The 12160-nt window shown below is 50.3% G+C and overlaps 1 protein-coding gene across 1 annotated transcript in view; it reads left to right on the top strand.

The window, feature by feature from the left end:
- Nucleotides 1-8272, top strand: part of LOC126101478 (uncharacterized) — a 32592-nt gene extending 24320 nt beyond the window's left edge. The window contains exons 5-6 of the mRNA XM_049912128.1: nucleotides 7477-7822; nucleotides 7934-8272. Coding sequence (XP_049768085.1) covers nucleotides 7477-7822; nucleotides 7934-8272 — 685 coding nt within the window. The remainder of the gene's footprint in view (nucleotides 1-7476; nucleotides 7823-7933) is intronic.
- Nucleotides 8273-12160: the final 3888 nt, after the last annotated feature.

The following is a 12160-nucleotide window of genomic DNA, read 5'->3' as shown; positions in this document are numbered from 1 at the left end:
ACAAGGTTTGGCACGACAACTTGACCTTTAAGATACACCACAACACGACGATCCCCGATGTGTACACAAAATTAATAGACAGGTTTCTGACAGACAGGATGTTCCTTGTTGAGGTAGACGGAAAACGCTCCTCAAGAAAGACCCTGAGGGCCAGAATCCCCCAGGGGTCGGTTCTATCACCCACACTTTTCAAAATATACGCAAACGACATCCCCCTGTCACCGCATGCCACGATAGCCCAATTCGCGGATGACACAGCCTCCTACACGAGTGGCAGGCAGCACCACTCAAACATAGCACGCCTCCAAAGGGAGGTAGACATGGTAGAAGACTGGTGTAGGGGAAACAAAATGACATTAAACGCAGACAAAACTACAGCTGTCTATTTCACAAGAAAGCGGCCGGTACTCAGAAACCAGCTGTCTCTAAACGCCCAGGAATTACCGTGGAGAGACTCCGTGAAATACCTGGGTGTTACACTAGACAAAAAAATGCTTTTCCACCTCCACATCGGGGAAAAGAGGAAGAGACGTATATCTCACAAAAGCCCTCCTGCCCTTCTTCCTCAGCAGGGAGATGTGGATGGAAACCAAGAGAACACTCAACAAGACAACAGTCCTCCAAGCGCTAACGTACGGGTGTTCTGCGTGGGGAATCACGTGCGAGACTAACCACAAAAAACTGCAAAGAGTGCAAAACAAAGTACTAAGGTGGATTCTGGATGCCCCACCATGGACACCCATACGCGAGCTCCACGAAACAGTGGAAATTGAAATGATGCACGACGCTGTGAAAAGATTAGTGAATACACTGTATGACAAATTAGAAACTCTAAGAGACAGTTGTAGACAAGTGAGGGGCACAGGCAGAGTGTGGCACGCCTAATCATCCAAGACCATCTAGAGTAGTAAACAATAGTGAATAGTTTAAATGTTTAATATGTTTTGTCCTTGTTTAGTCCATTCGTGTTCCCTTTGATACAATATGCTTTTGTTATTTTGTCTTACCGATTCGTGCTCCCTTGTTGGTATCCAACAGTGAACAGATAAATGTTTAATTTGTTTTTGCCTTTGTTTTGTCGTTTCGTGTTCCCAAGCAATTAGTAGCGTAGGAACCCAAACTAACGTAAGACGTAGCGACTAAGTCCAACCCCCCTCCCCCCACTCTGTCGGCTGAGCGACCACCCTTAGCAACACAGATTTACCTAGAGATAACCAGAGCTAGACTAGGAAGTAAACAGTCCAAGTTAAAGTGTAGACGCAGCTCAGCTGCGGACCTACGCACGCACGACGCCCGTCCTCAGCGGGCAAGCGGCGGGGAACACCGTACCCCACCAAGGTGGGGACGACCAGCATCCCACAACAACGACCATAGCGGCCGCCACGGAACGACATCATCTCGCCGAGCGGCCGACTGGCGCAACTGTACAAAAGGAAGCAGTGGGAAGCAGCACCCCCTGCACAGAACCCAACAACCCTGAACCCACGCCCCATAAATCGAGGATGGTCGGGGGCCGCAAGGCCTCATTATTACCGACCATGCCCTCCAAAGCGCACGATTTGTTTTGTAAATAAAAGAAATCCCAGAGAATAACAACCAAAACTACACACAAAAATAGACGTAGATTCGGCGAAGCCGAAGGCACTGTAAAACACCACGTCGCCCCCCCCCCCCACACACACACACAAAGAAAGGAAAAAACAGCAAACGAGCATCTTATTTGACAATCTCGTCGCTGATGGAGAGATATAAATTTGAACCTCATCGCATATGTAACATGGATGAGTAAGGAATTACAACTATTCCTAACGAAGTTCCGAAAGTGATTGCAACAAGCGGCAAGAAGCATATAGGCAAAATAGCATCTGCAGAAAGAGGTCAGCTGATAACGGTTGTATGTTGTATGGAAGCTGGGGGGAGTTAGATCCCTCCAGGAATATTTCCTCGGAAAAGGATGAAGGAGAGTTTGAAGAACGGTGCCCCTCCTGGGTCGCTAATGATGTGTTCGGAACCTGGATACATCAACTCAGATTTGTATCTCACACGGCTACAACATTTTGAAAAACATACATAGCCAACAGAAGACACTCCAGTCTTGTTAATTTTGGACAATCACTCGTCACATTTGAGTCTGAACGCCGTTCTTTAGTGCAGGGACCATAACATTCACGTGCTTACCATTCCTCCACACAGCAGCCACAAAATGCAGCCACTAGATCGCTGCTTTTTCAAGCCACTGAAGGACTTTTGTTCACAGGAATGCGACCAGTGGCTCATTAACCACCCTGGATATGTAATTACGCAAGAATGTATCGCTGAATTGTTTGGAAATGCTGATCAAAGGACGGCCACAATGACGAAGGCAACAAAGACGTTCAAGGCAGACCAGTGACAAATTTAATGATGCATCCACAGTTGAAACTGGATCTCTCCAGAGCCAAAGTTCAGAGACGTCTACAAATGAACCACGACCAGGACCAAGTACCTACGTTTCCCCAAAAGAAATAATTCCTTTGCTAAGAAGAAAAGATTGCCAAAAAAGAGATAAGAAAGGAAAGAAGTCAGAAATAATATCTGGGACCCCATTCGAGAAGCAACTGGAATACCAATCAACAGAACAAGAAATGAAGAAACCAAAGAGGAAACTGTTTGATTCTGATCAAGCAAACAAAAAGAAAGCAAAGCAAAACTTAAATACGTCTAGGGAAAATTCACAAACTTTTCACTGTCCAGGCTGTACTGAAAAATACAATAACCCACCAACAGAAGACTGGATTCAATGTCTCAAGTGCGAGGAGTGGTGGCATGAAGGTTCTGGACCTTCATTTGTAATCTCTGTTAAAAAGATTTTCGTCCGACAGGAATATTTTTGCATGTTTTTGATGACAGGCCCAGATTTGTTCATTAGGTCAAATATTGTTTCAATAGTAACTGTTATTAGCTGAGAAACAAGGTATATTACGTTTATGTACGCTATAAATTAAATAAATGACGAAGAACTAAATGACACATATGTTTTTCTTATTTGATAATAACGCGCAAATTTACCCCACTAGAAACGCACTCTTACCCCACGGTCGGGTAAGACTGCGCATTTGCATTACTTTTTTTACTAAGTGCGAATTACAGTTTAAATTGTTTCTATGACTTTCGGACTCCGGCATTTCATCTGAATTTTGCTTGTTATATGACAGTTAAAATATAACTGTAATTTGTGACGTTTCCTTCAATATATCGCTATTTAAACCTTAAGTGCGCAATCTTGCCCCACTTTACGTATTCGGCTACGAGGGAGAAAGCGCTGAAAGCCGTCTACAGAGGGTTCTCCTTTAAAACGGAGCCAAGTCACATAAAAGAAGAGCTGGAAAAAATGATACGCCGCTGACTGAGTATCCCAAACATGAAAAACCCAAAGACGAGGAAAGACTCGCCGCTGTTGTGCGTATACCCCCCAAAGACACAGCGCAAGAGGCAGTTGTTTCAACTCTGGCTGATAGCCAACTGCAGTGTGACACTGGAAAACCTGCGCACGAAGCAACCGTACGCACAGTGCTGCCGGTGCCAACAACTAGGACATGTACAGAAGCACTGCGGTAAGGACGAGAGGTGCGTGAGATGTGCAGGGGAGCACTTATCTCGCGACTGCCCGATTAAAGAAGTCCCGCACAATGTCTTCACACCAAATTGCGCCCTGTGCGGTGGAAACCACAGGGGCTGCGGAAAGTACATAGCCTTCCTCGAGCGCGTTCAAAGACAGCAGCAGCGCGGCTGCCGGCCCGTTCTGCGAGTTGTGGATTGCGGGACACGCTAGTGGTCTGTCAGACCAAGGAGAATATTTTCACATTAATGCAATGTCTGAAAGTTGTTTCTAAGAGGCTATCTTCTCAGTACCTTTCAGTGAGCGTAATAGGAGTGGTTCGGTATGCTGTGTCTGGTATTTCAACAATAGCACTTCCGGTTAGCTCACAACAAAGAGGTCTAGGGTCCCACAGGCCAGCCTCGTGCACTGGTGTCAGTTTATTGTTAGCTCCGCCAAGATACTAAAATGTAGACTTTCACGGCCGGAAATATGATGTCCATTCTAATTATCCGGGCTGTTATGCTGTGGTCGGTTGATGAATTCTGTGTCAATTCCCAACGTTTCGTCTCCGACTGCGGGAGACATCTTCAAGGGGGTCCGTAGCTCGATGGAAGGTCCAACACACCCACTGGCTCACTACTGACTGCCGCTAAATTACGTGTCCGCGCGCCGCGGCGTGACGTCACGTGTTTTGAAAACGTCAGTGCAATTGCCGCTGTCCGTCGCCGTCGATTGCCGTTGCCATCACCCGAATCCCGTTACGAAACGGCAGCTGAATAGAATGCCGTGGGAAATCAAAGCGACCGCCGACGCCCACAGGCTCGAAGAATGGGCGCGAAAAGTCGCGTCTTTGAAACGGAGGACGGCACAGCGAGGCAATCGGTGGAAGGATTCTTCTGCTGCACCGCCAAAATACCGCCGCTGCAAATGGGCGACGTCTTCGTCAGCGAACCGGACGCTAAGGCCGACGCCAGCGTCCGACGCCCTTTCGCACGTGTTCGCTGCAAACTTCAACTCGGTGGAAGACCCCACGTGGCGCTCGTAGAGGAACGACTTCAGGTTTTCATGGCGGCCGAAGATGCTGAAACCGTCATCCAGCTGATCGCCGAAGAGGAGGTCGGAGCTCCAGCTGCGCCAGCTCAACGGCAGAAAGGCAGAAGGCCCTGACCTCGTCACCAACCAACTCATTAAACAACTGCCGCCAATGTCAGCTGTGCACCTCACGACGATCTACAACTCCATCCTCACGAGAATTTCCAGGTAGGCGGTAGTTATCGGCCTGTACGAACGCTCGATATATCCGTCACGCGGCCATCCCGATGTACTGGATACCATCGTTGTAAAGGGAATTCGTCAGAATGTAACTGCCAGCGCTAGGATGCCGATGTCATCAGATCATCTCCCAGAAATATTCGAACTGGAAGCAGACGTCGCACCTCCAGACGGCAGAGGACTAGACCTGCAGGGAATAGAGTGGCCCCGCTACAAAGAGTTAGTCACCGAAACGCTAGCGGAAACACCCGACCCAGCGCATTTTGGTGCAGAAGTTGCTGTACAACATATCACGAGAGGCATCATTCAAGCCCCTACCAGCTGCTTAGCGGCGAGGACAGAGGACGACGGCAACTTCAGGCAACCAGCGCAGTCCCCACAACACCTCGTGGACGAAATTACGGCCAAAAATAGTTTACACCGAGAGTGGATAAGGTCGCGCAACCAGGCGATAAAGAGGACATTAAACCGGATGCAGAGCCATATGTAAGCGGCTCTGGACGCCCACAGGTAACGAGCGTGGGCAGATAAAATAGCTCAACTAAACATCAAAGACGGCATCGTCTGGAAGGTACTCAAAACCTACCAGCGCCGATCGATGAAGATGCCGCCCTTGCAGATCGGCGGGGATTACGTTAGTGAGCCGAATGCAAAGGCAAACGCCTTGGCAGACACTTTCGCCGCTAACTTTACGCTGATCGAAGACCCTGTGAACGCCGATCACATACAGCTCGTCAGGAAGCGCCTCCGTCTTCCTGGCAGCGAGGGATGATGGCCAAGCTATCACACCAATGAGCCCAGCCGAAGTCGCCGCGCAACGTCGCACACTCAACAGCAGAAAGGCAGGAGGCCCAGACTTGGTAACAAACGCTGTGCTGATACAACTGCCGGCCACAGCAGCGGATGTTCTAGACAATGCTTTCATCATCATACTGCAGACTGGAACATTCCCATCGTGCTAGAAACACACAGAGGTGGTAGCTCTTCCCAAGCCAGGGAAAGACATCCGCTTGGCGAATAACTACTGTCCTATCAGCCTACTGCCAGCGCTATCAAAGGTGTTTGAGAGGTTATACATTCTGCGCGTCCACAGGCATACTGGAGAGCGAGGGCATCATACCAATGAACAGTTCGGCTTTCGCCAGAGTCACTCGACGGTCCACCAACTACTACGTCTAATGGAAGAGATTCAGAGCCACTGACCGATGCGAGTACTTTGGCGTTCTTCTGCACGAGCTGTCTCGTGCCTTTGACCCCGTGTGGCACGACGGCCTCCTTTACAAACTTTTTGTACTGTGGGTTCCGACAGCGCACTTGAGTCTCCTGCAGAGCTATTTTCAGGACAGGGCGTTTCACTTTCGGGCTGCCAGTGGAATTTCCACAGTGGCTCGTATACTCGCGGCTATGCCACAAGACTCGGTCATTGGCCCGACCCTTATTCGTTACACACAGTGCCCCCGCCGCGTACAGAGTCGAACAAACTTGCCCTATACGCTGACGAAACCGCAGTTTACGGCCGCAGCAGAAGCCCAGCCGTCGTGCAAAGGCGACTACAGAGGGCCACAGACGACCTGACGGAGCGGGCCATCAAATGGCGGCTATTGTACAATGCAGAAAAGTCGCAGGCCATAATGATCACAAGAAGACAGATCCCACCTGGGATACCACCGATGTCAGCACGTAGATGTCCAGTAGAGTCGAGCGCCAGTGTCATATACCTTGTCGTCACGATAGACAAACGTCTGACGTGGCGCCAACATATAGAAGAGGTGAGGGCGAAAGCACAAGGCCTGCTGCGACTACTATACCCTGTGCTAAGCCCCACAACAACGCTAACTGCCCAATAAGGTCTCACACTGTATAAAGCAACAATACGACCCCTGCTAGAACATGCAGCGGTAGTGTGGGGAAACACTGCAGAGACCAACATACACCGCCTTCAGGCAATCCAAAATAAGGCTCTGAAACTGGCACTCCACCTCCCACGAGATTTCCCCTCGGAGGACATACACGTCGTCGCCGACATACTATCATTAAGAAGACGGTTTAAGCAAACCGCCGAAAAGTTCTAGGTGGCCAGACCTGTTACGTCTGGAGTAAGCGAGTCGTAATCTCACGAATCGTCTCAAAGCTCCAGTGCAGAGCAACGAAGCCATTCAAAAGACTTTCACTAAGAAGATCACCCCAACTTTAGAAGGACCAATAGCGAAAGGCTACTTAAGACATCTACGGAATCAGGAGGCGCGCGGTAACGAAAGCGCAGGGAATGCAAACTGATGCACAGGTCCTCCTCACCCACTAGCCGGTGGGTGGAGGCCGCCAGCTGTGTCTGTCTGTCACGCACAGTGTTTCCGCTGCCTTACTCTAGGCCACGTGCAACGATTTTGCTCAATGCAGGAATATTGCGTACGGTGTGCCGAACCGCACCCAGCCAGTGCGTGTGATAAGAAAGGAGTGCCACATAAAGATTTCACTCCCAAGTGCAAACTGTGCGGTGGCGAGCACGTCGCAACGTTTCGCGGCTGCATCAAGCACGTGGAATTTGCCGAGCGCCTTCTCAAAGCTGAAACACCGAAGAAAGGCGCAGTTTCGGCGGGAAACAGCCGTTTGGCGGGAAACGGCAGACAGAGCGGCGCCACAGCCGGAACAAAGAACCCGCGCGCGCGACGAGGACGACGTGGTGGGAAGAAGCAGTCGCCATCGTACAGAGGTAACTCCGCCCCACAGCCAGCTCCCAGGCAGAAGCAGGCACCGGCTATGCCACAAAATGGTGGACGAGCTCCACCCGCCGCCGCCATTACCGCGCAAGGGCCCGCCGACGGCCAGTCTCGCAAGCAGGTAGCTCCGCCGTCCGCGCCGAGCCAATCGCCGGCAGCCCCACCCTCCGCGCCCATCCGGGCGCAGGAAGCTCCGCCTACCGCGCCCAGCCAATGGGGGGCGTCCTCGCCTCCCGCACCGAGCTCCGCGCAGGCAGCGCCGCCTACCGCACCTCACCGCAACGCGGCAGCCAATCCAGTTGCGCCTCGCCAGGACACCGCTGCGCCAGAGAAGAAAGATTGCAACTGCAACGCGCCGTTCCAGGATAACATGGCGGACTTCCCGGCTCTACGGCCACGCCCCGGGCGGCGACCTGACAATGCCCAAACAGCCGTCCGCCATCCCGTAGGAAACAGCAATGGCGCCCCAACGATCGTACCACATGCAAAAGCTATGAGCGGCTCACAACAAAATGAGCGCCCAGACTCACTTGGGAACTACTGCGCCTTCTTCGAGCGCATGTTCGGCTTAATGGAGAAACTTATGACGCGCGTCCTCGACGCGATCAGTGAGATCCCAGCCAGAATGACGGCCGCGGTCAACCAGGCCATTCAAGCAAACTTCCAACAACAACAGCATGGCGGAGCCGCTGCGAGGAATTAAACTGTGTGTGTTCAACGCAAATGGTCTGCGCACACAAGACGCGGAATTCCGACAAATGCTCCGAGACGAGTGCATAGACATCTGCCTAGTCTCGGAGACGCATTTGAAACCTGGAGTCAGAGTCGGCGTAGCAAATTACGTATGCTACAGATACGACCGACCGACAGCTGGAGGAGGAACCAGAGTCTCGCCGAACGCCACGAGGCGGTTGTAATAGGACCGCACGATCCTACTATATACCCATCGAGAGGCGAGCCTGACGTACTGGACATCATTGTAGTCAAAGGAATACGTCGCAACATAACCGCCAGTACCATGACGGCGCTGTCGTCAGACAACCTGCCAGTAATTTTTGAACTGGAAACTGATGTCGCGCCCCCTGAACGCAGAGGGTTAGACCTGAGGAAGATAGAGTGGCCCCGCTACAAGGAGTTAGTCGCAGAAGCACTGGATGAAACACCGGACCCAGCGCTAGCGGGAGCCGAAGCTGCCATACAACATCTCACCCGAGGCATCGTCCAAGCCGCTACAGCTGCCGTACCGGCGAGGAGAGAAGGCGACGGCAACTTCAGGCAACCACCGCAACTCCCACAACATCTTCTGGAGGAAATTACGTCCAAGAACCGGCTGCAGCGGGAGTGGATACGGACGCGTAATCCTGCGATTAAAAGGGCGCTAAACAGGATGAGGCGTCACATCAAAGCGGCTGTGGATGCACACAGGCAACAACAGTGGGCCAACAAAATCGAGCAATTAAATACCGAAGATGGCACCGCATGGAGGGTGGTGAAAGGCCTCCTGCGCCGATCACTGAAGATACCACCATTGCAAATCGCAGAATATCTGAGTGACCACCATCAAACGTTCATTTCTGAGGAAGAGGATGTGGAACAAAAATGGAAAAAATTCAGAAACATCGTCCAGTACGCCTTAGATAAGTTCGTACCGACTAAGGTCCAAAGGGAGGGGAAAGATCCACCGTGGTATAACAATCATGTACGAAAGGTACTACGGAAACAAAGAAAGCTTCATCATAGGTTTAAGAGTAGTCGAATCATAGCTGATAAGGAAAAACTGAACGAAGCGAAAAAGAGCGTAAAGAGAGCAATGAGAGAAGCATTCAACGAATTCGAACATAAATCATTGGAAAACAATCTAAACAAGAACCCTAAAAAGTTTTGGTCATATGTAAAATCGGTAAGCGGATCTAAATCCCCTATTCAGTCACTCGTTGACCACGATGGCACCGAAACAGAGGACGACCGAAGAAAGGCAGAAATACTGAATTCAGTGTTCCGAAACTGTTTCACTGCGGAAAATCGTAACACGGTCCCTGACTTCAGCCGTCGCACGGACGCCAAAATGGAAAATATTGAAATAAACGATATCGGAATTGAAAAACAACTGCTATCACTTAGTAGCGGAAAAGCATCCGGACCAGACGAGATACCCTTAAGATTCTACAGTGATTATGCTAAAGAACTTGCCCCCTTTCTATCAGCAATTTATCGTAGATAGCTGGAAGAACGTACAGTACCTAGCGACTGGAAGAAAGCGCAGGTCGTTCCCATTTTCAAGAAGGGTCATAAATCAGATGCGAATAATTATAGGCCTATTTCGCTTACGTCAATCTGTTGTAGAATAATGGAACATGTTTTGTGTTCTCGTATTATGACGTTCTTAGATAATACAAATCTCCTTCATCATAACCAACATGGATTCCGCAAACAGAGATCATGTGAAACTCAGCTCGCCCTATTTGCCCAAGAAATTCACAGTGCCGTAGACACTGGCGAGCAGATTGATGCCGTATTCCTGGACTTCAGGAAGGCATTTGATACGGTTCCGCACTTACGTTTAGTGAAAAAAATACGAGCTTACGGAATATCGGACCAGGTTTGTGATTGGATTCAGGATTTCCTAGAAGAAAGAACACAACATGTCATTCTTAACGGTTCAAAATCTGCAGATGTAGAGGTAATTTCGGGAGTACCGCAAGGAAGCGTGATAGGACCTTTATTGTTTACAATATACATAAATGACTTAGTTGAAAACATCGGTAGCTCCGTGAGGCTATTTGCAGATAACACGGTTGTCTACAAGAAAGTAGCAACATCAGAAGACTCGTACGTACTCCAGGAAGACCTGCAGAGGATTAATGCATGGTGCGACAGCTGGCAGCTTTCCCTAAACGTAGATAAATGTAATATAATGCGCATACATAGGGGCAGAAATCCATTCCAGTACGATTATGCCATAGGTGGTAAATCATTGGAAGCGGTAACGACCGTAAAATACTTAGGAGTTACTATCCGGAGCGATCTGAAGTGGAATGATCACATAAAACAAATAGTGGGAAAAGCAGGCGCCAGGTTGAGATTCATAGGAAGAATTCTAAGAAAATGTGACTCATCGACGAAAGAAGTAGCTTACAAAACGCTTGTTCGTCCGATTCTTGAGTATTGCTCATCAGTATGGGACCCTTACCAGGTTGGATTAATAGAAGAGATAGACATGATCCAGCGAAAAGCAGCGCGATTCGTCATGGGGACATTTAGTCAGCGCGAGAGCGTTACGGAGATGCTGAACAAGCTCCAGTGGCGGACACTTCAAGAAAGGCATTACGCAATACGGAGAGGTTTATTATCGAAATTACGAGAGAGCACATTCCGGGAAGAGATGGGCAACATATTACTACCGCCCACATATATCTCGCGTAATGATCACAACGAAAAGATCCGAGAACTTAGAGCAAATACGGAGACTTACAAGCAGTCGTTCTTCCCACGCACAATTCGTGAATGGAACAGGGAAGGGGGGATCAGATAGTGGTACAATAAGTACCCTCCGCCACACACCGTAAGGTGGCTCGCGGAGTATAGATGTAGATGTAGATGTAGATTACGTTAGCGAGCCAAATGCGAAGGCAAATGCCTTGGCAGACGCTAACTTCGTGCCGATCGAAAACCCGGTGGACGCAGACCACATTCAGCTAGTCAGGGAGCGCCTCCCTGTCTTTATGGCAGCGAGGGATGAGGACCACGACATTACACCGATCAGCGCAGACGAGGTCACCGTCCAACTCCGCGCACTTAACAGCAAGAAGGCAGGAGGCCCTGACCTGGTTACCAACATTCTTCTGAAGCAGCTGCCAGACACAGCAGCGGATGTCCTGGCAAACGTCTTCAACTGCATACTGCAGACCGGCACCTACCCAGGATGCTGGAAACACGCTGAGATGGTAGCGCTTCCCAAACCAGGGAAAGACATCCGCTTGGCGAAGAACTACCGCCCCATCAGCTTACTACCTGCCCTGTCGAAGGTGTTCGAGAGACTGTACATTCAGCGCCTCCACCAGCTCATCGAAGACGAGGGCATCTTGCCCAATGAGCAATTCGGCTTCCGGCAGGGTCACTCGACGGTCCACCAACTGTTGCGTCTGACGGAAGAGGCGTTCGGGGCCATTGACCGACGCGAGTACTTCGGCGCTCTCCTGCTCGACGTGTCTCGCGCCTTTGACTCCGTGTGGCACGAAGGCCTCCTGTACAAACTATTTGTGCTGGGGGTTCCGACGCCGCACGTGAGTCTCCTGCAGAGTTATCTGCAGGATAGGACGTTTCACGTACGAGCTGCCAGTGGAATGTCCACGGAGCGTCGAATACTCGCGGGTGTACCTCAAGGCTCGGTCATAGGCCCGACACACTATTCGTTATACACAGCGGAGCTGCCGCGTACAGAGCCAATCAAACTCGCCCTGTACGCAGACGACACCGCAGTCTACGGCCGCAGCAGAAGTGCAGCCACCCTCCAAAGAAGACTACAAACGGCCACAGAAGTCCTGACACAGTGGGCAGTCAAATGGCGACTCTCCTACAATGCTGAAAAGTC

This window comes from Schistocerca cancellata, chromosome 9 (genome assembly GCF_023864275.1).
Source record: "Schistocerca cancellata isolate TAMUIC-IGC-003103 chromosome 9, iqSchCanc2.1, whole genome shotgun sequence".
Taxonomy (NCBI): domain Eukaryota; kingdom Metazoa; phylum Arthropoda; class Insecta; order Orthoptera; family Acrididae; genus Schistocerca; species Schistocerca cancellata.
Note: the sequence above shows the minus strand (reverse complement) of the source record. Positions and strands in the feature narration are given on the sequence as shown.